At 41.1% G+C, this 27880-nt stretch overlaps 1 protein-coding gene across 4 annotated transcripts; it reads left to right on the top strand.

Moving 5' to 3' along the window:
• The first annotated feature begins 115 nt into the window (after positions 1-115).
• On the top strand, positions 116-27880 carry ENO4 (enolase 4). Of its 4 annotated transcripts, none has more exons than XM_060034009.1 (15): positions 195-321; positions 3112-3317; positions 3743-3871; positions 4573-4763; positions 6746-6891; positions 8574-8743; positions 8839-8970; positions 10324-10377; positions 12141-12197; positions 14387-14554; positions 22078-22203; positions 23556-23751; positions 25271-25338; positions 25851-25968; positions 27730-27880. In XM_060034009.1, the coding sequence occupies exons 2-15, from the start codon at positions 3315-3317 to the stop codon at positions 27858-27860; spliced, it is 1689 nt and encodes a 562-aa protein (XP_059889992.1). In that variant the 5' UTR covers positions 195-321; positions 3112-3314; the 3' UTR covers positions 27861-27880. The 4 variants fall into 4 exon arrangements, with proteins under 4 accessions (XP_059889990.1, XP_059889989.1, XP_059889992.1 ...); XM_060034010.1 differs by having other exon boundaries at positions 231-321; positions 3271-3317; XM_060034007.1 differs by lacking the exon at positions 3112-3317 and having other exon boundaries at positions 116-321; positions 14390-14554.

Raw genomic sequence — 27880 nt, 5'->3', positions numbered from 1 at the left:
GGACGAAGTAGCCATTCGCTACTCCGGCTGCGGGAAGAACGTGAGGCTGGAAACATCGCGAGATCTGGAGTCGGGATCTCGCTGCGTTGCCTAGCGACTGGGAGGACGCTCGCGGGCCCCCCAGCTAACCCCCGCTGTAGGCTTAAATCTCCTACCATGGGGGAAGAAGGCGGCGGCCGCAGCTGTGGGACCACTAGGGAGCTGCAGAAGCTGAAGCAGCAGGCGATGGAGTACTACCGGGAGAACGACGTTCCGCGCAGGCTGGAAGAGCTGCTCAACTCCACCTTCTACCTCCAGCCTGCCGATGTCTACGGGCACCTGGTAGGGACCTGGGACAAGAACCCTCTCCTCTCCAGCCCCTCTCCCCACGCCCCGCGCTGCGGCAACGCCGTGCGCCTGCGCCACAGAGTCGCGCACGCGCGCCGCCGCCGCGGGGTCGGGGGCTGTAGTTGCGCGGAGCCGCGACCCTGAAGGGAAGAAGCAGGGCGGAAGTTTGGGTGAAGGAATCTCGAGAAAGTGGTGGACTGGAAGCTGCTAGAGGAATGAGGACTCTAGGCGACAGCTCAGGACCTGGCAGGCATCCTCGCTACCTCTGGGCGGGCCTGCCACGGTTGCCAGTTGACTTTTTAATCACAGACCTTAATACCTCGTAGCCAACCTTCAGCGGCCTCCTTTTGACCGCGGGACGAACACCTCGGTATTCGCTACAGCTTAGCCTCAGCCTACCCCGGGGCCTCATACTCAGCAGGCTCCCAGCGTTGCCAAGTTTCAGTCGATTTCAAATGTCCGCTCCTTGACTTGTGCGCCCTTCCCGTCCTGGATGCCCGTCCCACCTGACCAGCTCGCACCTAGACTTAAAATTTAGATCAGAGTCTTGCCCACTTTGCCCAGGACTAATCGTCCTTCAGCGTCCTTGTAGCGTCCCCTGCATGTACTGAAATCCTCCCTGGGCAGCTTGTGAGCTCCTGTGGAGAGCGGCGGCCTTTTCATATACCCCTCCTAAGCCCTGTGCCCAGCGCACCATCTGGCACACATCTTAGCCTTAAGCAGTGGGCAGTTGAAACAAAGGCAAGCGTTTTCTCACTTCCAGATCCATAAGTACTAACCAACACCCACCTTCTGGAAGGCATCATGGTTGGGACTGGTAGGAATTTGCACTATGGTGAGGCAATATGCCAACACCAAGCAGAGTATTTAAATGCTGTGAAGAAGCATGATGTGTTTACAGGGTTCAAAACCACATCTTGTAGATGCAGTTAATATAGGGGATGTTCTACGAATGTTTATTTTTCTCGGTCCTGGCCTATACATCAAACTGGGGGAGGGGCAAGGGGGGAGGTGTTTATCGATGCACCTTGTGCTATGTGCTTTATGTGATCACTTCATCCTTAGGACCACGGTGAGGTAAACGTTATGATTCCTGTTTTACAAATAAAGAACTGTGGCCCAGTGAATTTAAATGATTTTCCCAAGGGACACAGTGAATGACAGTGAGAAATCAAACCCAGTCCGTTTCCCTAGTACCTAGTAGAGTGCGTAGTACATAGTGGACAGTCAAGAACTATTTGTGGGATGAATGAGTGAATGAAGCTCCCAATTCCATTATCTTTCCACTGTCTCTTGCTAGAGGAATTCTTGAAAGTTAACGACTTCCTCATTTTACAAAGACACCAAGCCCTTGTCTCACCTCTACTTAGTACAAAAGGTAAGACTGGAAACTTGGACTCTTGTCCCCAGTGGAATGCTCTTCCCAGCCTATTAGGTAGCCAGGTCTTTGGTTTGCACAGCTCTCTGCGAGTTTATACTTCAGTTAGGGACAAAAGCCACCGATACATAAGAGAACTGGAGTAACAGGGTGATATAGGATTGTGTGCTAGACTGAGGAATAGATGACTGTGTGCCTGTTATAGGAATTCAGGGGTGGGGAAGATCCCTGTGGGCTGTAGCATCTGAGAGTTTTGGCTTGGGCTTTGAAGGATGTTCAGGAATTGGATTGGCATAAAGGCAACCTCCTTTTTGTCTTCCCCGGCCCTGCCCTGGTTTGGGCCATCCTTATTCTCACCTAGTCTCCCCCTCTATCAAGTCCATCCCCAACAGTGCTGCCAGAGCAATGTTCCTAATCCCAAATCTGACCATCATTCTTTTGCTCAGAAACTTCCTGTGGTTCCCCCTTGCATGCTGAGTAAGATCAAACACGTTACAGTGTGTGACTCACAGTACTCGCCCGGCTACCTCGGTAACAGGCTCAACTCCCCTGCCCCCCCACCACCACCGCTTCTCCGCACAGGCGCACTGACTTCCCCCTACAGCGTGAAGTTTCCCAATTTCCTCCCCTTCACTTATCCTATTCCCTCTACCTGAAGTTCCTGCCCTCAGTTTCTCCCTCTTGTCTGCCTGTTGAAATACTACACAACCTCCGGTGTCCAGCTCAAATGCCATTTCTTCTATGCTTCTCTTACATATCAGAGGAATTCAGGGATGGGAAAGATCCCTGTGGGCAACAGCAATATTACTATTGCATAAAACTTATAATTGAGAGTTTGAGAATTTAACGACGTAGTGTATACAAATGTGCCCAAGGTTTGTGTCTGACATTTATGAATTTACACAAGATTTAATTTATGGAATCCTAAATATGCCAGGCATTGTGGTATGTGATACAGTGATAAACAAGACAAAGTCACTCCTTCAAGGTACATCCTAAGCATTTTTTAAAAGTTAGTTCCATTCTCCTCCTAACACAATATGCGGTACATTGTAGGTGCTCATTGCTTGTTGAACTGAACTCACAAAGTATAAGCTAGATCGTATTTTTCTTCTCCCGATTCTATCTGACTTCATTTAGGTACTTACTCTGTAATATACAAACCATCATCCTTCAAATGCATGGACAGCGTGAAAGTTGGCTTTGGCTTTAGTTCTGCCGCCGCCTTGGTGCTGGCGCACTGCTGATGGGCATGAATGACCTGTTATGTAGGTTGAGGTCACTGGATTTTCAAGTGAAAGATAAGAGGCCTGGTCTGCTAAATGCAAATGAAGAGTGAATACTGTCTGGTGATAAAGGGGGTGAGGAGGGTGGGCCTTCACTCGCCCCTCTTTCTTCTCTCCCAGCTTCCGCCCCTCTGCGTAGGGACACCGTACTGAATCCTTTTACTCAGGCTCCTTGAGTGGACTTTCTCCCTCAGCTTCATTCTCTTTCTTCCGTCTCTTTCTTGGATCACTTCCAAATGACTTCTGCTCTTCCACATCAATGAAACTGCTGTTACTGAGGTTCCAACAATCCTCTCTGAACATGTAGTTCTACGCATGATCTGATGGTAAGTGAAATACAGCCTCTGCATAAGTCTTCACCATTAAAATATCCGGTGCCTTGTCGGGAGGAATGAAAATAGACTCACTTAAGGTTTTTTAGGTTTGAATGCATCACAGTATTCTAGAGACCAACTGACTTCGGTATTTGGACAGAAGGATAGGTTAGGGCCCACTAAAGAGTGACACGAGACCTTTAAATAAAGACATGTTTGCGAGTTTCTGCTGAGAGTTCAAAAAGCAAACTGCCCCACGTACCAGAGGCTAAATCCAAATCTCTGAACGTTCCCGCAGAGCTGCTAGACTAATCCCAGAACGAGGAGGGCGTTCAAGGAGACGTTTAGTAGAAACTAGAGTAAATGTGAATGACCTTTTAAAGATAAATTAGATGTGGTATTGTGATTTTTGTGTTTTTTTTGTGTGTGTGTTGAAGGCAAACTGCTTTTCTAAACTTGCAAAGCCTCCCACCATATGCAAAGTCGTGGGGAAAAATGTGCTGGATGGACTGGGGCTTCCAACACTACAAGTGGAAATATTCTGCACCATTCAAAATTTTCCCAAGGTAGGAGGCAGCTTAAATGTGTTCTTCACTATGTCCTGGCTCCACTGCATTTATGAGCATGTATTGTCTAAATTATGGAAAATTAACGTTTTGAAATTCAGTATGTGTGAAATACACGCACCATTTGTAGGTAATTATGAAAACAAAGCATGAATCATACAGTCTTCCATGATGGTTTATTAGGTTATGTGGACTACTGGTACAGACATGACTCGCTAACCTGAAGATGATCCAAGATGGAGAAAGGAAATGGGGCAAAAATAGTTTTAAAAACTCTGACATTATTAATGTCATGAGTTCTATAAATCTGCAGATAGGGTTATAGATTCATGTACTTATATATAGATTTACAGATATATAGACCGATCTACAGAAAGAAAATTTCATTTTCATAAATGAAAATAATTATGATTAAATTTGTCTCCTTTTCGCTATTTTTTAGAGAGGTAGTGATAAAAATGAAGTTCAATGTAGGGTTTTTAGAAGGGTATTTTAACAAGTTAATAATTTTAAACGTTCCTTCAAGTTGGGTTCCATCGTGTTTCAGTAGCTATAAAAATATCTCAAAGAAAATTATAGATTCTCATTTTCTCTTTGAAATTGGTGATAAAATATCATGTACCTTAAAAGCTAGATACATTCAATTTCCTATTTCCTGTGAAAGGTAGGGAAAATGTAGAACACGTTTATATTGTTTTCAGAATATATGTTCTGTGGTGATCTCAACTCACTTCGACGTCCATGAGAATGCTTTACCCGAGCTAGCTGAAGCAGAGGAATTAGAAAGGTCAGATGCCGTCAGCACTGCGGTGCGGTGGGTCAACGAAACCATCACCGAGGAGCTTCAGGGCTTAGCTCCTTCCAACCAGGCTGAGGTGGATCAGGTGCTCAGGTAAATTTCGCACTTTGAAATGTAAGTGTCCGGTATAACTATGTACCTCTTCTCTTTCCATTTCACCTGCCAATGAAATGGGTCTGTCATATCTATAGGGTACGATCAGGAAGTCAATTAAGAAGCATATGCTAAAGCAGCAAAATTTAGCATAAAATGTCGTTTTTCTTCTGAAAACCCTGTTATTAAAATTTTACTTTGTAAGGCTACATAAGGCCTTTTGGCCTCTTTTATGCATAGAGCTTTCCTAGGATTCAGTGAAAAGTTTCTCAGGAAAAGGATTAAGAATCCGGACGTCCTCCTTTCCCCCTCCCCACCTCCTCACATGCCCCCCTCGTCCATGAGCCTCTCTTATCCTTTTATATAGCCCAGTGGGCGATGCTTATGTTCTGACCTCCAGACACAACCAAGTCTTCCAGGTTTTGCCCATAGGTTGACTCTAAAATGTGAAAACCAAGGAACTGTTTACTAGGGCTATGTGAGCACTGTTCAGTGCCTAACCAAGTGTGGCTTAGTTACTTTTCCTTTTGTGTGGGTCCAACGCCACAACCCTCTTGGCCAAAGAAGGTCAACTGGATTCTCTTTCGCTAAGCTTCAACACTTGCTTAATTGTGCATAACTTCACATTTTAGTTTGCCTCAGAGTTGGATCATGACCTTATAAAAAACTTGTTTGAATAGTTTTTGGTTGCCTTACAGTTTTTGAATGCTATTCCACTTAGTCCTTTGTGTGTGTGTGTTATTTGCTATTTTTTTTTAGGTAATCTTTTTTTTTAATTTTTGAATTTTATTTTTTTATATAGCAGGTTCTTATTAGTTATCCGTTTTATACGTATTAATGTATACATGTCAATCCCAATCTCCCAATTCATCACACCACCCGCCCCACTACTTTCCCCCCTTGGTGTTCCATACATTTGTTCTCTACATCTGTGTCTCTATTTCTGCCCTGCAAACCGGTTCATCTGTACCATTTTTCCAGGGTGTTATTTGCTATTAACACATCCTTCTTTTTTCCCAAGCTCTCAGTCATACCTTCTATTCTGTTACATTCCTTTTTTTCCTGGAGTTTTCCCTCCCAAATCTTCCATCTTGACTGGTTCCTCTTTAGGCCTACTAAAGAGATGCCATAAGACATCCCTTCATTGTTCTCCTGTTTCCTGGATCCCATGTCGTCCTCTTTCTTAAATTACCGGATTCCAACCTTTAAAAGTAAGGATGAGAAAAGGGTATTTGGGATGTAAATTTTTTGAGTTCTTACATATGTGGAAATGTCAGTACTTTCCCTTTGTGGTTTACAGTTTAGCTGAGTATAGAGTTCTCATCTGAAATCAATTTCTCTCAGCACTTTAAAGGCACTGCCCCATTGGCATCTGACGCAAATCTGATTCCCATGTCTTTTTTTTTTTGGCCTGTTATTGTTGTTTTCTCTGTGGAAGGTTTTAGCCTCTGTTTATTCCGGGGAGCTGATATTTTTCATAGATGCACCTAAGCTGGATTTCCCAACAGTTTTCTTAATTGTTCATTTTAAGCACCCACCTCAAAAAGAAAAGAAAAAAAGTAAAGAAAAGAAAGAAAGAAAAGGAAGTCCTGCACATAGTGCTATATATTTCACTGTCTGTTCTTGCCTCATTTTTAGTCTGATGGTCATTTATTCAAAAAGAAAATCCAATAGCCCTTAATCAAATTATATCTTCAAATTTTACATTAAAAAATAACAAACAGGGCTCAGATAATTTTAAAAATGAGCACCTAAAATCTTTAAACATTTATTTCCAGGCCAAAATGATTTGCAGTTCTTGAACATAGTTTTATAACAGCATCATTTTTTAGTCTTGGAAATTGAAGCTGATTTGTTCTAAAGTAGCTTAAAAAGCAGAGTTAACTACTGAAACATTTTGGGGTCAGCACTAAAACATGACCAAAATTACTAGTGATATTTCTCAAAATCTCATTGTAAAGTTGTACTTTCTTACCATTAAGGACATTCTTTGAAAGTAAAGTACAAGAAGATAAGGAGAGAAAAGAATTGGAAAAGAGCCTGGAAGACTCCACAGTGCCTACACCTTCACCTCTAACACCACCACTGCCTCCTCCACCTCCAGCCAAAAAAAAAGGACAAAAGCAAGGTCGGTGGCTTATCATCCTGCAGAACCATTAGTAACAAATGTGGAGGAAGAAAGGCTGAAACTTGGACTGCCTTTCCAAGTTCAAATCTCTCTGCTGCAGACCTAGGTTGGAGCCCCACCAGGTACCATCCATCCTCCACGCCACTTCCTTGCTTAAAGCTACTATGTGAGGTGGGCACGGTTTTCCCCCACCCCACCCTCCATTTTTATTTGTAAGATAAAAATATTTCTTACCCAGAGGTGAACACTTAGTAAACAGAGTGCACTGAACAGTGGCAATGCCCAAGGCAGGGAAGGGGAGGGTGGCCTGGAGACCTTTAACTGCTCCTCAGAATTCCCATTAGCTCCTCAGAAAGCCACTCCCTATTTTAAAGATTAATGATACCCTTTGATATGGAGAACCAACATTTCCTCAGTCATAGGTAATATAGTAATGAAACTTATTTTTGGAAGACCTTGCTATTTTAAGACAAATAATCTTAAATTTATCGTGGCCCTTTGTTCCATGCCTTCCAACATATGGCTAACCTCAGCTCCTCCAGTATGTTAATTCTGGAGCTGGTGCTAGAGCTGTTGTAACAGTGATTAGTGTGTCTGTCCAACTACAACATGCTCCTGGAGGACATGAGTCACGCCTCATCCAATTTAGCACTGCCAGCGCCTAGCACAATGCCGGGAACAACCTAAACGCCAGGTAAGTGTGGGTTCCATTAAATAAGAAAGCGCAAGAAGCACGGACCAAAGAGATCGTGGAGCCAAGGTTTCTTATTTCTAGATTTAGATACTGAGGACCAGAGAGGGGAGGAGAGTTGCCCAAGGCAGAAGAATCCTGTTAGACCAATCTTCTCCTGGAGGATGGGGATGACCACTACTGAATCATAGGCAGAGACTGCCAATAGGTGTTCATTTGGTGGTTTCTTTTGACTGATAGAACTCGGAACATAAGAAGGGAAGAAGTAGGAGGGGACAGTAATTTGCTAAACATTGAATATGTGCTGGGTGCTCACACATCTTATTCCACTTGTTTTACCTACCTGACTCAGGTCAGTAGCTGTGGGGAAGGAGAGGACAGGAGGAAAACTAGAGATTTATTATGGACATTGTGGTACCTGATCAGACAGGGTGGCTGAGAATATGTGAGAGTGAAAGATGGGTGAGGATTCTGGGTGGATGGTTAGATCTGGAAGGAAGTCCTCATAGAAAAGGGCATCCGTTTGGGGTGGGCAAGCAAGATACGTAGTTAGATATTCACATGAGATATTCAACACGAAGCTGGGTATGCAAGAGCGATGGTGGAACATAGGAAAACAGGATTTGGAATTCAAAGACCATCCAAATCCTCTCTCTATTCACTTTCTGTTAGGTATTGGGCAAGTCTTTGAACCTAAGCCCCCGTTTAGGTGAGATAACAATATCTGCCCCACAAGACTGTTGAAGGATTTAATACTGAATGTTCTAAAATTTCTTACGCAAAATCCATGGCTAAGGATTATTTGAGCATTAGGGTCAGACAGAAACTTCTCAGGGGTTGAAGTGGTGAATATTTTCTTGCCAGCCTCAGCTTTCAACCCTTCTTTATGCTGGGCCTTCACATCTATAAGTAAAGCATTAAAATATATATATAGTTTTATCATAGTCAAACTTTCTAGAAAGCAATCTTTTATCAATATTTTTTTTTTCAGGGAGGAAGGATACTCTTGCAGAAAAACCAATTATACCCCCAGAACCTGTTGAACCCATACTCTGTGGCAGCATGGCCATAGGAGCTGTGTCACTGGCTGTTGCCAAAACCAGTGCCGTGCTGGGCAGTAATCCTCTATACTTAAATATTGCACTGCTGAAGCACCACCAGGTTAGTGCCCATTCCATTCCTTTACAAGGACCCATGAGTATCTCGAGATGAATGAACCATGTTGCTCATTTCCCCTTGCTTTTCCCCTTTTTCAGGAGCAGCCGGCAAAGCTAACTATACCTCTCCTGATGGTATCTCTGGTCAGCTGTGGGAAGTCATCACCTGGCAAGCTGAATTTAATGAAAGAAGTGATTGGTATACCCCATCCTGGACTAACAGCTAAACAAGTACCTTACATTATCTCAAACTACCTTTTCTTAAAAAAAAAAAAAACCTTCATCATCAATGAGTTTTTAGTGTATGTTCCTAAGGCTTATGACACCAAGGGAAAAGGAATTAAATATAAAATGAGAAAAAAAAATTAGGAAATTAGGGAAGTGGGACAAAAACAAGACCTCAAACGCAAGAGAACCAAATTTAGACCACCTTGGATCTCCAGCTCATCACAACAGTGACTCATGCTCGTGGCTCACAGAGAAGCCACGGGCAAGTGATTTTGCAGGCCTTGATAGTGCTGGAAGGATATTCTTTGGGGCAACTGAGATTTTTTAATTTACTAGTCTATGCACTATGGCTGCGACGAGAGGAAGGTGGCACTTTCATAGCAGCCCTTCTGTTAAGTAGGAACTGCAGGGCCTAGCAGATTGCCCGGCACGTAAGAGAGGTTTAGTGCATGTTTATGGAATATGGAATGAAGGAATCCTAAGTGGCATCTTTACTACTCAGAGGTTTGTTAGTGTCTCATTGTTCTTCAGTGGCATGAATGAGTCAATACGCCTTTTTAAATCTTCATGAATTATTCTACCAATTAGGCATTCGGGAGAACTAAACATTCGTGTCCTATAGTGGATGTTTACAGGAAAAGTACGGGAAGCTCCATCCCCTCTGGTAGTCTATTGACTGATATTTTATCGAAGCTAGTGACAATCATTTGTTTAAATCTCAAGATAATTTCTTTATGATAAAGAATCCTTTTTTAAGGAGAATAGTCATTACCCACTTCTATCAATTTTGGAAGACTAGGATTGATATCTGGCTCACCATCTGTCAGATCACGTTCAGATCCTGGCGCCAGGATCTTTCCTTCAGTTAATATCTGCTGTTTAGGTACCAGAGCATTTGGCCTGCCATTCTTCATCTGTCTCCATATGCAGATCCCACCATCATCAGAATACATTTTTCTACTTTCTAAGTGACAGTGGATTTATACTAATTCAAACACTATCATGCAGAATCCCTTGATGACCTGTGACATGTATGGCAAGAAGGTTGGTCAGGAGACCATGAAAGAGAATGAAGTTAACTTGATCCAACCAACCGAACCAATCAGTTCTGAACAATGAAGAGAGGATAATGAGGAAGAAAAACCTCTCATTCATTTTCAACCAAATAAAGATTGAGGGTTGAAGATTAACATTTGATCTTCTGATTTTGTAGGCCATATGTAATTCACTAACCAGGATGCCATTATCAGGGACCCTACAGATTTTCTAAGTTAGAAATAGCCATGTGTGGTATAAGTTTTTATGTTTAAAATTCTAGACTGCAGTTGTGGAAGATCATGGTTATTCTACTTACAGGGTGTGGACATGCTTCTGGAAATTCAGAAACACATTAACCAAGCAATTGAAATGGTATGTAAAGAGAATCTATGGAATCTAATAACTGATGCTTATATACCTTCTAGTAACCAAATTATAGTTCATTATGCAACAAAATCAATATTGTTGTTACAGATATGAAAGCATATTAATTTTCTTTGGGTTTCCCATATGAGCCAAGCTTATACATTCCCTCATTGCCTATGGGTCCAGTTTCTAATGGAACTTAACAATCTTCTTTTGATTTCTGAGGCAGCTGGCCCTACGCTAAGATCATCCCTTTGGATTTGCAAAGAAAGAAAGGATCTGGCCCCTAGGATTAGCGAGAGGCAGTTTGGTATAATGGTTAAGGCGCAGTCACTTGTGCCTGCTTAGAATCCTGGTGTTGGGCAAACAAGCACCCTTGGCTGAGCAGCCCTTGAGGGGGAAAGTCACAGAGGCAGGATGAGGGGCGACTGTATGAGTCAGTGGGTTGTTCCGTCATATTCTAGCTGGGGTAATGCACAATGATGTGGCAGGGCTGAGGGACCCAATCCTTGTCTTTTATTTTAGAATAATACTGCATTTATAGAGAAGTTGCAGAGATAGTGCAGAGAGTTCCCAACTACCCCTCACCCAGTTTCCCCCAAGGTTAACAGGTTACATTACCATAGCGTATTGGTCAAAACTAAGAAATCAACATGCTACATTACTAATAACTAAACTTCAGACTTTATGTGAATTTCACTGGTTTTTCCACGAATGTCCTTCCTCTGTTCCAGGATCCAATCCAGGACCCAATATTTATTTAGTGTGAGGCTTTTAAGCTACATGATTAGGAAGCACTAGCTCCTTCCCCAGCAGGATGGGGGCTGAGATATAATCTCAGTACGACATAAAGGAACTTTGGCTCCAGTGCTATCTTGCCAGCACAGAATATGTGATGGGGGAGGGTGGTGGGGGCCCAAGCCCTACAGTTGATCAGAATTGCTTTAAGCACCAGCCTGGAGCCAGTTGTCGGGGTGCTTTTCAGGAAGACAACTGTTTTATGGGTGAAAAGATAGTGAAAAGATGCAGGATAACTTCTGTATTTGCATATACTGGAGTGTGTGTGTGAACCATGTTGCTTCTTGACAAACATGCCCCAGCTTATACAGCCAATGAATGCCGGGCATTAAAGTGCATCCTTTAACAGGTTAAATCCTTGTTACAGCATGCCACCAATACCCCAAACTATGGAAGCTTCTCTTTGGTAATTATCTTTGCTTTTAATGTCAGATGAAATTACACACACCAGATTCACCAGATTTAATGACCATGGGCTGCTTCCAAAAGTCAAACCCATCCTGCCAGAGAAAGTGTTTGTACTGTGAGAATATTTAAAACAATATGTCGGGCCTTTAAAAGCAAATGCCACAGTGTGGTTATTCCTTAAGGACAAGGAGGGGACTTAACATCCTCCTGTAAAAAAAGAGTTCCTGCACACAGCAGGAGTCAGGACATGATGAGTGAATAATTACTTATATAAGTAGAAATGCATGAACATGTATATCCATACCTCATACATGTGACTGGAGGCAGAATGTAAGGATGAACTAAAGGGAACATGTGCCTGATTTTGAGAAACAGTTTGAGGTTTATGAAATTAAAGTGTGGCTGGCATCATCCCTGTGTGTGTGTGTGTGTGTGTGTGTGTGTGTGTGTGTGACTGGCTCAACCCCAGAGCAGTGGGCAGGCCAGAGGACCTGCAGCTCTGCTTGCTGCCACAGACGTGTCTGAAAATCCCGAGTGATATGTCTTTATCTTCTGTCTCTCAGTCCCCTCCTCCAAAACCAGAGACAAGAAAAAGTCAAAATGGAGGCAAAAGAGGTCAAGTAAGTAAATGTATTTGTTTACCATGCTTCTGTATGACAGTTCATTTCTATATTCCCTGCCCCTTTCCCTCTCCCAGTCATTTTGCTCCAGGACTGGTCTAACAAAAAATGGAAATCACACGGTGATACTGCTTCAAGGGGACTAAACCAGGCAACCCCCAGAGCTGGAATATAATTCTGCCCCCACCTCTCTGGCAACAGGCTGCCAAGCCATCACTGCTTGCAGTTGTCTGGCCAAGTGAAATCTCAGAGGGCTTGGAGAGGCTCTTATGACTAATAGGATTACATGGGAAACCCTCTAGGTGAAGTGCTGGGGAAGATGAATCTCTCTGAATACTAGCTCAAAGGCATATAGGATGTTTTGGCTTTTAATTTTAATACTACCAAAGAAAGAAAGAAAAGGCACAAAAAGATAGCAATTCCTTCATCTGGTCCCCCAAAAGCACTGAGGCACCATTTCAGATGAACCATTGCCAGAGCTCAGATTTTGCCAGGAGGGTCAGGCAAACAAGCCTGGTGAAAATGGGCTGCAGACCTCAGCCAGCTGCACTTGATCAGTCCATCACTTTGGTGACTGTGGGCGCTCTGACAGATACACCTGTTATATGCCTGACTTTCAGCAATATAGTTAGAACAACCAACAAGAACCCCGAAGATAATGCAAATGGATGAGGGTTGCTCACATGTGTGATATTTGCTCTGATAACCCTGCAATCACTACCTGGATGTCAGGGACTTCAGGGTCCGTTGAAGTCATCAGCAAGAAGGACTAGTAAAGGAAGGAGAGGACTTGGTGGAGATAAAAAGTTAAGTTCCTCTTTAAACTTGGGAGAGAGAAGAGAAATGTGTGAACAGATACAGCAGTAAGTAAAATCCTTGACAGGTGTGTATACTAGAACTGGACCTTGCAAGAGAGGCAGGGGCTGGTGAACAAGTAGCAAATCTCAGCTCTGTTCCCTTCATTCCAGCAGGTTGTCTGATGTATTCTGAGAAACTTAGACCAAGATCAGCCCTTCCTGAGATCAGCTTTACTACTCCCCCCACCTCCCCACCATTAGAAACAGGATAGATGATAGATTCTAGAGAGGCAGCCATACCAGAATTAGAGGCATGGACTACTAGAGGCTCAACTACCTGGATTAAAATCTGTTCCAAGTTACTCAACTCTCTCTTAAATAGGGATAATAATGGTACCTGCTTCATGGGATTGATGTAAGGAGTAAATGTATTTACTTTATGTAAAGTGTTTAGAATGGTACCTGGCATTTAGTAAGCACCAAATAAGTGATGCTTTCATAGTTTTGAAGACTCCGTAATGAAACTCCTTAACTGACACACAAAAATTTCCCCAACTATTCCTTTGCCAAATAAAAGGTTCCTCTCACTGACATTAAAAATGTTGGATGGTTCTTATACTTAACGAGTACTATCATCAGTAAAAATAGGATATTTATACCTACTTTCATGTTTGCTCTTGAGACTGGTACACACACACACACACACACACACACACACACACACACACACCCCTTAGTGATACTGCTTCAACTTACGTTAAAATTGCATAGTGACAATTTATGATGAGGGCACGTCAAGGCTGACCTTGCAATCGAAGCCTATGGCTGCCTTTCCCCTGAGCTCATTTGGGTCCTCAAATCTTCTTCCACTGCAATGCATCCTCAGTGCTACATCCTTTTAGCTGAAGTCTTCAATCCCTTTTAAAATAAAACTTTTCCTGAAGGAGAGTTAAATTTTTAAGTTTTAACACTTATAATCTTCTAAAGGAAAATGGAACATAGGAAAGAGCAGGTTTGGAGGAAGAAGGGACAGGCAGGACAGACATTTACAGGGACAGCCTGTAGTCACCAACCTGGTGGTTATGGCTCAGGTGAGCCTGTGTACAATGATAGAGCCAATAAAGAGATAATAACATGGGCAACTAAAGAGAGCAAAGTGTATTCCTAGGTCAAACTTGAAAACCGTGGGAGTAAGAAAATTATTCCCAGGTACTGCAGGACAATCATCTGCCCGAAAATATGCAGAGATGAGTGGGAACTAGGGGCAGGATTAATCGAGAATCAGAGGACCCCGTGTTTGGAGAGCTGTGTCTGTTACAAATTGCCAGCCACTGGAAGCCCCAAGAACCTTAATGTGCTCTATTTACGTGCATGATTTTCTTGATCCTGAAGCAGCAGATCACCGGCAAGATGTCCCATCTTGGCTGTTTAACCATTAATTATGACACCATAGAGCAGCCACTGCTCCTAATACAAGGAATCTGTGCGAACCTGGGGCTAGAAATGGGAACGAATCTCCACCTAGCCATCAACTGTGCTGCACATGAACTGATGGACTATGTAAGTTTCCACTCCAGAACATTTACTTTTTGTTGCAGTCTCATTGTTTTTAAATTAGAACTCAAAAGAAGAGCCTATCTGTACGTATTTCCAAAGAAATCCTACTTTTTAAGTTAGTACCATGGGAGGGGTCCAAATATACTGGAGTTGAGAAAGGTAAGTTAACTAATGACCAGACAATAACATAACCATATAACTTTAAAAATTAACAGAAATGTCACCATAATTATATATAGAAATTCTGTAATAAAAATGTCTAAAATGGATTGCTTACATTGAAATCATGAGAACTATTAAAAATAATTTAACAAACTGGTATGTTCTGCAGAGTACATTCATTTGGTTGGTGAATGCTGAATTGGTCAAGCATAAAAAGTGGCTCAGTTGTAACTATGACTTGATAAGCCCTTCTAGACATGTGGTTCTTCGAGTTTCTGCTGGTGATTCACTTTTTTTTTTTGAATTTTATTTATTTTTTTATACAGCAGGTTCTTATCAGTTACCTATTTTGTACATATTAGTGTATACATGTCAATCCCAATCTCCTAATTCATCACACCACCACCACCCCGCCATTTTCCCCCCTTGGTGTCCATACATTTCTTCTCGACATCTGTGTCTCTATTTCCGCCTTGCAAACTGGTTCATCTGTACCATTTTTCTAGATTCCACATATATGTGTTAATATACGATATTTGTTTTTCTCTTTCTGACTTACTTCACTCAGTATGACAGACTCTAGGTCCATCCACATCTCTACAAATGACCCAATTTCGTTGCTTTTTATGGCTGAGTAATATTCCATTGTATATATTTACCACATCTTCTTTATCCATTCATCTGTCGATGGGCATTTAGGTTGCTTCCGTGACCTGGCTATTGTAAATAGTGCTGAAGTGAACATTGGGGTGCATGTGTCTTTTTTTTTTTTGCGGTACGCGGGCCTCTCACTGCTGTGGCCTCTCCCGTTGCGGAGCACAGGCTCTGGAGGCGCAGGCTCAGCGGCCGTGGCTCACGGGCCCAGCTGCTCTGTGGCATGTGGGATCTTCCCAGACCGGGGCACGAACCCGTGTCCCCTGTATCGGCAGGTGGACTCTCAACCACTGCGCCAACAGGGAAGCCCTGCATGTGTCTTTTTGAATTATGGTTTTCTCTGGGTATATGCCCAGTAGTGGGATTGCTGGATCATATAGTAATTCTATTTTTAGTTTTTTAAGGAACCTCCATACTCTTCTCCATACTGGCTGTACCAATTTACATTCCCACCAATAATGCAAGAGGGTTCCCTTTTCTCCACACCTTCTCCAGCATTTGTTGTTTGTAGATTTTCTGATGATGCCCATTCTAACTGGTGTGAGGTGATACCTCACTGTAGTTTTGATTTGCATTCTCTAATAATTAGTGATGTTGACCAGCTTTTCATGTGATTCTTGGCCATCTGTATGTCTTCTTTGGAGAAATGTCTATTTAGCTTTTCTGCCCATTTTGGATTGGGTTGTTTGTTTTTTTAATATTGAGCTGCATGAGGTGTTTATATATTTTGGAGATTAATCCTTTGTCTGTTGATTTGTTTGCAAATATTTTCTCCCATTCTGAGGGTTGTCTTATCGTCGTGTTTGTAGTTTCCTTTTCTTTGCAAAAGCTTTTAAGTTTCATTAGGTCCCATTTGTTTATTTTTGGTTTTATTTCCATTTCTCTAGGAGGTGGATCAAAGATCTTGCTGGGCTTCCCTGGTGGCACAGTGGTTGAGAGTCCGCCTGCCGATGCAGGGGACACGGGTTTGTGCCCCAGTCCGGGAAGATCCCACATGTCACAGAGCGGCTGGGCCCGTGAGCCATGGCCGCTGAGCCTGCGCATCTGGAGCCTGTGCTCCGCAACGGAGAGGCCACAACAGTGAGAGGCCCGCATTAAAAAAAAAAAAAAAAAATCTTGCTGTGATTTATGTCAAAGAGTGTTCTTCCTATGTTTTCCTCTGAGAGTTTTATAGTGTCCAGTCTTACATTTAGGTTTCTAATCCATTTTGAGTTTATTTTTGTGTATGGTGTTAGGGAGTGTTCTAATTTCATTCTTTTGCATGTAGCTGTCCAGTTGCCCCAGCACCACTTACTGAAGAGACTGTCTTTTCCCAATTGTATATCCTTTCCTCCTTTGTCATAGATTAGTTGACCATAGGTGCGTGGGTTTATCTCTGGGCTTTCTATCCTGTTCCATTGATCTCTATTTCTATTTTTGTGCCAGTATCATGCTGTCTTGATTACTGTAGCTTTGTAGTATAGTTTGAAGTCAGGGAGTCTGATTCCTCCAGCTCTGTTTTTTTTCCCTCAAGACTGCTTTGGCTATTCAGGGTCTTTTGTGTCTCCATACAGATTTTAAGATATTTTTGTTCTAGTTCTGTAAAAAATGACATTGATAATTTGATAGGGATTGCATTGAATCTGTAGATTGCTTTGGGTAGTATAGTCATTTTCACAATATTGCTTCTTCCAATCCAAGAACATGGTATATCTCTCCATCTGTTTGTTTGTATCATCTTTAATATCCTTCATCAGTGTGTTATAGTTTTCTGCATACAGGTCTTTTGTTTCCCTAGGAAGGTTTATTCCTAGGTATTTTATTCTTTTTGTTGCAATGGAAAATGGGAGTGTTTCCTTAATTTCTCTTTCAGATTTTTCATCAGTGTATAGGAATGCAAGAGATTTCTGTGCATTAATTTTGTATCCTGCAACTTTACCAAATTCATTGATTAGCTCTAGTAGCTTTCTGGTGGCCTCTTTACGATTCTCTATGTATAGTATCATGTCATCTGCAAACAGTGACAGTTTTACTTCTTCTTTTCCAATGTGTATTCCTTTTATTTCTTTTTCTTCTCTGATTGCCGTGGCTAGGACTTCCAAAGCTATGTTGAATAATAGTGGTGAGAGTGGACATCCTTGTCTCATTCCTGATCTTAGAGGAAATGCTTTCAGTTTTTCACCATTGAGAATGATGTTTGCTGTGGGTTTGTCATACATGGCCTTTATTATGTTGAGGTAAGTTCCCTCTATGCCCACTTTCTGGAGAGTTTTTATCATAAATGGGTGTTGAATTTTGTCGAAAGCTTTTTCTGCATCTATTGAGATGATCATATGGTTTTTATTCTTCAATTTGTTAATATGGTGTATCACATTGATTGATTTGCATATATTGAAGAATCCTTGCATCCCTGGGATAAATTCCACTTGATCATGGTGTATGATCCTTTTAATGTGTTGTTGGATTCTGTTTGCTAGTATTTTGTTGAGGATTTTTGCATCTATATTCATCAGTGATATTGATCTGTAATTTTCTTTTTTTGTAGTATCTTTGTCTGGTTTTGGTATCAGGGTGATGGTGGCCTCATAGAATGAGTTTGAGAGTGTTCCTTACTCTGCAATTTTTGGGAAGAGTTTGAGAAGAATGGGTGTTAGTTCTTCTCTAAATGTTTGATAGAATTCACCTGTGAAGCCATCTGGTCCTGGACTTTTGTTTGTTGCAAGATTTTTAATCACAGTTTCAATTTCATTACTTGTGATTGGTCTGTTCATATTTTCTGTTTCTTCCTGGTTCAGTCTTGGAAGGTTATACCTTTCTAAGAATTCGTCCATTTCTTCCAGGTTGTCCATTTTATTGGCATAGAGTTGCTTGCAGTAGTCTCTTAGGATGCTTTGTATTTCTGCGGTTTCTGTTGTAACTTCTCCTTTTTCACTTCTAATTTTATTGATTTGAGTCCTCTTCCTTTTTTTCTTGATAAGTCTGGCTAATGGTTTATCAATTTTGTTTATCTTCTTAAAGAACCAGCTTTTAGTTTTATTGATCTTTGCTATTGTTTTCTTTGTTTCTATTTCTTTTATTTCTGCTCTGATCTTTATGATTTCTTTCCTTCTGCTAACTTTGGGTTTTGTTTGTTCTTCTTTCTCTAGTTCCCTTAGGTGTAAGGTTAGATTGTTTATTTGAGATTTTTGTTGTTTCTTGAGGTAGGCTTGTATTGCTATAAACTTCCCTCTTAGAACTGCTTTTGCTGCATCCCATAGGTTTTGGATCGTCGTGTTTTCATTGTCATTTGCGTCTAGGTACTTTTTGATTTCCTCTTTGATTTCTTCAGTGATCTCTTGGTTATTTAGTAACGTACTGTTTAGCCTCCATGTGTTTGTGTTTTTTACATTTTTTTCCCTGTAACTGATTTCTAATCTCATAGCATTGTGGTCAAAAAAGATGCTTGATATGATTTTAGTTTTCTTAAATTTACTGAGGCTTGATTTGTGACCCAAGATGTGATCTATCCTGGAGAATGTTCTGTGCGCACTTGAGAAGAAAGTGTTATCTGCATTTTTTGGATGGAATGTCCTATAAATATCAATGAAATCTATCTGGTCTATTGTGTCATTTAAAGCTTGTTTCCTTATTAATTTTCTGTTTGGATGATCTGTCCATTGGTGTAAGTGAGGTGTTAAAGTCCCCCACAATTATTGTGTTTCTGTTGATTTCCTCTTTTATAGCTGTTAGCAGTTGCCTTATGTATTGAGGTGCTCCTATGTTGGGTGCATCTATAGTTATAATTGTTGTATCTTCTTCTTGGATTGATCCCTTGATCATTATGTAGTGTCCTTCCTTGTCTCTTGTAACATTCTTTAAAGTCTATTTTATCTGATATGAGTATTGCTGCTCCAGCTTTCTTTTGATTTCCATTTGCATGGAATATCTTTTTCCATCCCCTCACTTTCAGTCTGTATGTGTCCCTAGGTCTGAAGTGGGTCTCTTGTAGACAGCATATATATGGGTTTTGTTTTTTTTTTTTTTTGCGGTACACGGGCCTCTCACTGTTGTGGCTTCTCCCGTTGCAGAGCACAGGCTCCAGACGCACAGGCTCAGTGGCCATGGCTCACGGGCCCAGCCTCTCCACGGCATGTGGGTCCCCCCGGACCGGGGCATGAACCCGCATCCCCCCACATCAGCAGGCGGGCCCTCAACCACTGCGTCACCAGGGAAGCCCTGGGTCTTGTTTTTGTATCCATTCAGCAAGCCTGTGTCTTTTGGTTGGAGCATTTAATCCATTCACGTTTAAGGTAATTATCGATATGTATGTTCCTATTACCATTTTCTTAATTGTAATGGGTTTGTTTTTGTAGGTCCTTTTCTTCTCTTGTGTTTCCCACTTAGAGAAGTTCCTTTAGTATTTAGTGTAGAGCTGGTTTGGTGGTGCTGAAGTCTCTTAGCGTTTGCTTGTCTGTAAAGCTTTTGATGTCTCCATTGAATCTGAATGAGATCCTTGCCGGGTAGAGTAATCTTGGTTGTAGGTTCTTCCCTTTCATCACTTTAAATATGTCATGCCACTCTCTTCTGGCTTGTAGAGTTTCTGCTGAGAAATCATCTGTTAACCTGATGGGAGTTCCCTTGTATGTTATTTGTCATTTTTCTCTTGTTGCTTTCAGTAATTTTTCTTTGTCTTTAATTTTTGCCAATTTGATTACTATGTGTCTCGGCATGTTTCTCCTTGGGTTTATCCTGCCTGGGACTCTCTGTTCTTCCTGGACTTGGGTGGCTATTTCCTTTCCCATGTTAGGGAAGTTTTCAACTATAATCTCTTCAAATATTTTCTCAGGTCTCTTCTCTCTCTTCTCCTTCTGGGACCCCTATAACGTGAATGGTGTTTAATGTTGTCCCAGAGGTCTCTTAGGGTGTCTTCATTTCTTTTCATTCTTTTTTCTTTATTCTGTTCTGCAGCAGTGAATTCCACCATTCTGTCTTCCAGGTCACTTATCCGTTCTTCTGCCTCAGTTATTCTGCTATTGATTCCTTCTAGTGTATTTTTCATTTCAGTTATTGTAGTGTTCATCTCTGTTTGTTCTTTAATTCTTCTAGGTCTTTGTTAAACATTTCTTGCATCCTCTCGATCTTTGCCTCCATTCTTTTTCTGAGGTCCTGGATCATCTTCACTATCATTATTCTGAATTCTTTTTCTGGAAAGCATATCTCCACTTCATTTAGTTGTTTTTCAGGGGTTTTATCTTGTTCCTTCATCTGGTACATAGCCCTCTGCCTTTTCATCTTGTCTATGTTTCTGTGAATGTGGTTTTTGTTCCACAGGCTGCAGGATTATAGTTCTTCTTGCTTCTGCTGTCTGCCCTCTCTCAAATTTTAAATATAAAAGTATTTCTAAGTTATTGAAGTTTTTGGAGAATAATTAATAATAGTAATTAATGTCAAATTCAGGGCACATGACCAAATACGATTCCACTTTAATTTGTGATTCTTTTAACTTCAAAGGAAATCTTGAATAGTATATAAGAAAACTAAGTTTCAGCTGACTTTTAAAAGTTTTTACTTTCCTAAAGAAACTAAGCGCATAAAGGAATATTTAATGTAATTTCGTATTCTTCACATAATCATTGGTTCCTAGGCATACCAGTAAGAGAAATAATTGCATGTTTTCATCAGCAACGTATACCAAGAACTATGAAAATACTGACTGCTAGTGTTAACTAGAATGGGTATTTATTGCTTATATTCAGTAAAATGCTTTAGCTTGATATCAGATAATTCTTACAGTGTTAGTTCAAAATCATTATCACTTCCTCTCTGACAAGATAGGATTGCATATGTTTTGCAGTATAGAAACTGAGAGTTCTTGCTGCTATATTTTACGTGAAAAGACGCATAGAATCTTTTCAATGATGGACTTATTAGGAGCCTGCTTAACTCCAATGGAATCCATTCTATTAGCAGCAACAGGAAGGCATTAATAAATCAAAGAGCCATTCTGGTCCATTCCACCTCCCTCCCAGTACCTAAGTATCCCAGGTGCCATCCCTGGATACAGACTTGGACTGGACATAAGGGTGCTGTGTTTACAGAGACTACACTAGATCCTCCAGCTTTGTTTACTCCTATGCTTAATGACTCGGGGGTGTTCTAGACTTCAAATGAATGGGTTGCACTAGAACTCCACTTTCAAAACAATATTGTTACTACTAGAACTTGCATGCTTGCCTTCATGTAAACCTCTTTACATTTCATATTGGTTGTTAGTATCTCAAAAGCTTAGCCCCGCTTTCAAATTTTAGAATATTTACAGTAAACAAGCTATTCATTCACTGTGAGCTGAACGATGGTATTTCTAGTGAGTAGGCAGGTCTGCATTGCTATTCTGTTTATGAATTTATGTTATTGCCCATCTATCCAAGCAGTATCTGGCACCACGTTACAAAACTTAAATAAGAAATTACTCCCCTCCTACTCTTTACTCGTTTTTTTTTTGTGTGCAGAAGGCTTCATCTGAAGTCAGTGGGAAATCTATGGGGCATCCAGAGGAATGCTGACTTGATTTTCCCAGGTTGACATTTAACATATATTTAAAGTAAAATGCACAGATTTCTCAGGTGAATGTGGCCTGGAAATAATCTGTTTGCAGTCTTTTATATAAAATGAATGAAAATGAATTTGAATCACATCTTTAATGTTTGCAGAATTCATCATTTATCCTTTAATATCTTCCTTATACTTATCAGAGTAAAGGAAAGTATGAAGTGATGATGGGAACCTACAAAAATGCAGCTGAGATGGTTGACCTGTATGTGGAGCTGATCAACAAGTTCCCTTCAATTATTGCCTTAATTGATCCTTTCAGGAAGGAGGTAACAGGATTCAACTTGAATTTTATAATAAAACAGAATAAAATATTTCTTTTGGATCTGTAGATTTGAAATGTGTTGTAATTTGGGCTGGGGCTGAGTTGCTTTATTTTGGCATTTTTGAGAAAAGGCACTTACTAAGCAAATGAATAGCAGAAACACACAGGAGTGTGCCTGTCTATGGAATGAAACAAGTATCTCCCAGCACTTCAGGAATACCTGGGTATTTACAAGCAGCCTAACTGATGGCAGGCGAGGCCAATGTGCTAGCGGGTGTTTCAATAGGTTAATCACATATCATTTCCAAGTGCTCATGGAAACAGGACTTCAACTAGGCCAAATGTTTTTTAAACCTAAATCCAGTTACTATGCATGCACAGAAATTACAAAGCCATATTTTTAAAAGGTGTGAGATATTGAGGTTTCTGATTTATTCACACTAATGCACCTAATGCATTTTTTCACACTAATGCAGGGTTGTTTATGTGCCATAGAACTCTCTCTTCCTAACCCACTTAAACTTCAAAACTTACATTCTTGATTTTATGAATTTGAGAACCATTAGATATAGTGAGCTGGTACCCTCTTTGAGACAACTCACCTATTTAAATTTGAGGGACAAAGAGAATGCTGGATCTTACTGGAGCCCCAGGCTCTCTCAGTCCCATCTTTCCTTTCACAGACTGTGCTACACCCCAGCACTTGTGGAAGATGCTGAGCCTAGTTCTTTAATCTTGCCAGACCTATCTTCTGCTTCTTGTCCCAAGGCTCTGGCCACAGCTCTTTTTAATGCGATAAGATGTACCTGCATGGTCTGTTCTAATGGGACAGGTTGAAATCTGGTACAATGGCTGGGAAGACTGTATATTACTATTTAAATAATGAGCATTTCATTTCATTTGGTGGTCTCACCAATAAAAAATAAGGGTGTTGGGAATGAGGGTCTACATCCCCGCAGGCTCATTTCCTTCAGTTTCCTTTTTACCAGAAATAACACTAAAATCTCCTAACCAGCCAGTCTTCAGCAGCATCATGGATAACACAGTGGGTAGGAAGAGCCTGTGCTTGAACGACATAATTAATGTGGAGAATAGCATTTAATGTGTATTAACATTTTATTCACTAGATCTTCAAGCTCAAATTTAATCACTCTAAGTTTCTGTTCCATGAAGCTTGTTAATTTGTGTGGCTGTGGTATGGGCAACATGAAGCCGCAGATGCAAACAAACCAAGCTCCCCACCCCTGTTTTGTGTGTCTCAGAAAGGTGTGTAACTGATTAAGTGCTGTATGATTCCTGTCGTTTTGTGGTGATGTCCCCTACGTTGTAATGATCAGTTCTTAAATATTTACCCAGGACTCTGAACAGTGGGACAGCACCTACAATGCTCTTGGCTCCAAGTGTTACATAATTGCAGGCACCGCATCCAAAAGCATCTCTAAACTTCTAGAGGATGGGAACGTCGGCATCCTCAGATGCAGCGGGCTGATCGTAAAACACACAAATCAAACTACGATGTCCGACTTGGTGGAAATGACCAATCTTATTGACAGTGAGTAAAAGTATAGCTCTGAAAGACTCATAATGAACTTAAATATGCAGTATATCAGTTAATAAAAAGCATGGAATAAATCTTGGAAGAGAAAAACACCCCAACCATTTGTGAGTGATTCGGTACTGGAAAACAAAACGCAGCTTACTACTGATTCACTTCATAATGTTCCAGTAACAGCCCTGCCCGGGGGCCCTCCCCTTCAGGGAGGGCTACTGCAAACAGGTGGCTGAGGCCACAGCCCTCTCGGCTTCACAAGACACCACAGTGATTTTTTTTTTTCAATCACTAGCCCACAATGGCTTTTTTTCAACTCCTCAAAAGTTTCAAACTTTTTACAGCCTTGAGGTCTTTGAACATGCTGTTCCTTCGGCCTAGAATGCTTTGCCCTGTACCATTTAGTTGGCTAACTATTCCTTCAGGTCTTTTTGCCTTAAATGAAACCTCTTCAGGTCTACATGCCTTCCCTGACTTCCCCCACCCCTCACTGGTTGCTCTGAACCTTTCTTATCCTATATTTTCAATTATAGTACTGTTCACAATTACTTGTAGGCTATTTAACGTCTGGTATCCTCCACTAGACTGTAAACTCCCAGGAGTTCATGGGAGTTTTGTTCACTTATGCACAGGGCCTGAAACATGCATATCGTGAGTGGGTCTCAGGAACTAGGCAGCAGGCTGGTCTCAGACCTGGAGCAGGACTCAGAGCGAGCCTGGCAGCCAAGGGCCTGGGCTGGTGCCAGAGGATGGAATGAAATGCCTGTAGTCCCTTAGCATGCAGGCTGCCCTGGTCTACGGCCCAGACAGGGTGGAGTGCAGGTGGTGGATGGAATGCCCCAAGGCCTGGTCTTTCCTCCTGGGCCTACCTCTCAAGCAGCCATTCTGTCATCCACTCCAGATAGCTGCTGTAACTCCTGCCTGTAAGACACAACTCTGTCACCATAGGAAGAACTTTGGCTTTGCAGTCTTGTAGACTGTGCAAATTTTAAGGGGTTTTGAGATCTTCAAGTGATTGATTAAATACTATCAGCACTGCTTTCCTAATAAGTTAACATTCAGAACGACAGATTCCTTTGAATAAAATTTTACATGAATTGTGAAATCCATTATTTCGGCATATGATGGCCTTGCACTTACTGTATATTTTGACTCAAAGATGCACATTGAACATGATTGACCTTGAATTGTGTCTTACAGCTTAGAAATGCATCAGTCTAATTTGAGCATTTTCCCTCTACAGTGGTAATAATGGTGCCTCTTAACAATTTATGGTATGTTAAATTTGATGAAACATGGCATTCATTTAATATTTATCATCTAAACTACTGCAAAGGGGTAAACAAATAAAATCAGGGTAGTAAAAATGCAAACGTTTGGGTTAGAATTCTCAGGTGGTCAAATAATTGACTCTTCGCAGTTTTAAATCTCTGGCAAATTTTAAATTTTGATCCCAGAGGCTCATATATTTGATGATTGTTTCCATACGATCTAAAACTGAAAAGAATTCCTCTGCTCATAGGTAAGAAGCACATCGCTGTCTTTGGAAGTGCAGAAGGAGAGTCGTCTGATGACAGCCTTGTCGATTTGGTAAGTGCTGAAAACCGGTCAATTGCAGAATTGCCAAGACACTGCTTTTATCCCGAATTGGTATTTCAGAGAAAGGCGGTCTGTGGCAGAGAAAGTCATGTAACCTTTTATGAAACAGACTTGCTTCCTCCCAGAGAGCTAATCTTTGAACTTTTAAAAAGAAGAAAAATTGAAGTCCTGGTAAAATGATGAGCACACTTAAATGGCTGGGGTGTGCACGTGCAATCTTACCTCCTAAAATGAAGTAAGCAAGGCCAGAATGCTCTTAGATAAAAATCAGCATGCTTACATGACTAGTAGAGCATCTGATGTACAGTCACACTATCTCTCTACCTTTGACACTTTCAGCTTACAAGCAGGCCACTTTACTCATGTAACAAAATGAGAAATTAATTTAATGAGAGCAAAAACAAAACAGCACACAGGGGCAGTGTCCTTTCTCCCTAAAGAACTGTTTTTAGTTTAGCAAAATATGACTCCATTTAAAATAAGCTGTTCCCTCACCTCTTTAGGCCGTTGGACTTGGTGTCCGGTTTATCAAGTTGGGAGGTCTTTCTCGTGGCGAACGGGTGACTAAGTACAATCGCCTCTTTACTATAGAGGAAGAACTTGTCCAGAATGGAACACTGGGTATGTGCTGCTTTCTTGCTTAGTTTCACTTAGCCATGAATAAGAGAACAAAGATTGGGAGATGGGGGAATAGAAGTCTCTCGGCAGGAGGGCAGGGAAATCCAAAGACTATAAATAAGTGCTGACAAAACTAGGATGGCATTTGCCACGTGTATTGTTTTCTTAATGGATTATCTATTTACCTGAATGTTTAAAACTCTAGCCCTAATCTTGATGAATAGGCTGTGTGATGCTTTTCAATAGACTTAATTGATTGGAATTTCCAAGCCTACCTTTTGTTATGGTCCAAATTATACTTAAGGTTTTTCTGCACAGCCCAGGAAAGTTAAAGGTGGATGTTTTCCTGGTGGTTCTTGGCAACAACTCGTTTTACTCAAGTAAATAGCATGTTAATTTAATGTACCTTGGAAAGGCTATGGTCTCAAGAGAGATGAACCAATCATTTACGACATCAAACTTTGTAAATCTGCATGGGTAGAAGCACCTTATGTACTGGCTAATTGGAGAGCAACACCCCAAATATACATTTTTACTCTATATATTACTGACTGTGATAGCCAAAACAAAGCATGCAAAGACATTTAAAGAGACCAATAGTTGTCTCTGAAATTCTAAAACTATTTTGTATTTTAAAATAGAATTGATATACTGCAAAAAAGTATGTTAATTAAGCAGTGCTGACATACTTGTATACCATAAATGAAACTATTAAATGAGATAGATGTATTATAGAATGTATTGTGGAACATACCGATTATTGAATATGAAAGCAAGGAAGTACTATTTTGTGACTAATAGGAATTTCTTTAAAAGCGACCAAGAGAAATAGTAATTATTAATTTGTCACGTTTAACATAGGTAATGACCTTGTTTTCTAGAAAACAAAGATATAATTGGGAGACTATTTCTAAGTCATGCGAGGGCAGTCAAAATTTACTTTGTATTGTTTAGTGTGTAACAGTCAAAAGTTACTTTGTATTGTTTAGTGGGTAACATGAAGGCTTGTTTTTTCAAATAGGTAAAATTATACTGTTCCTACATATCAGTCTGATTTTTTGTCATCCTGACTTGTGGAAGCTTTAGGTTCCTTCAGTGACCTATCACATTTCCAGCCAGACTTCACCACAAGGGAAACAGCTGCTTCAGGGCATTAAAAAGGACTCTAGTGACTGGAGGCCCAGCCCCTCCCTGGTGACAGTGCCAGCCCCTGAGCATTCCGGAATGGATTAACAGATTAATGAGGATTTCGCTGACATTGGCAGTGGTCAATAAATATGAAGGGGACCAAAAAACTGGAAAACCAAATCACTGCACTGAGAGATTGAGTAGGAAATCTTGTCAAAAGCTCAGTCATTAAAACACTCTCCCTGCCCAGAACACATGGAACCTGACTGGAATAGTCTTAAGTCCTCAGTGGTTTACCTTGGAATAGTTAGTTGGCAATGGTCTGTCTCACGCAGAGTACCAGCCTTTCCTCTAGTTCATCTTCCTCTTATCCTTTGCTGCTCAGCCTCTGCCCAAAGTCTGCTGTAAACCAAATGTTCCAGAATGTTGTCTAAGGGTACACTGCAAACTCAAGTGTATTGCAGTTAATGTATAAACAACGACATGCCCACTTTAAGGTGGTTCTACAATCCTTCCTAATGGTGATGTGACACCTCTGGACAGTTCTAAAGATGATCTCCTTTAAATCATGTAACAAAGAACGTCAAAATTGGCACCACTGGATTAGACAGTAAAATTTATTGTTGTTTTTAATAGGTTTCAATGAAGAACACACATTTTTCTACTTGAATGAGGAAGCCGAAAAGGCTGCCATGGCTGGTGAGCTTCCTGAGCCCCCGGAGCCCATCTTCGCCACAGAAGTTGTGGAGGAATCAGCCAAAACATGAGTGTCTTCCAGACGGGCTGC

This window comes from Delphinus delphis, chromosome 16, assembly GCF_949987515.2.
Source record: "Delphinus delphis chromosome 16, mDelDel1.2, whole genome shotgun sequence".
NCBI lineage: Eukaryota > Metazoa > Chordata > Mammalia > Artiodactyla > Delphinidae > Delphinus > Delphinus delphis.
Note: the sequence above shows the minus strand (reverse complement) of the source record. Positions and strands in the feature narration are given on the sequence as shown.

Coding starts and splice junctions, on each gene's coding strand:
- ENO4 (XM_060034006.1), top strand. CDS start 157: ATGGGGGAAGAAGGCGGCGGCCGCAGCTGTGGGACCACTAGGGAGCTG. Junction 6,892..8,573: donor AAAAAAAGGACAAAAGCAAG/GTCGGTGGCTTA, acceptor TTTTTTTTTCAG/GGAGGAAGGATACTCTTGCA. Junction 25,339..25,850: donor ATGACAGCCTTGTCGATTTG/GTAAGTGCTGAA, acceptor TCACCTCTTTAG/GCCGTTGGACTTGGTGTCCG.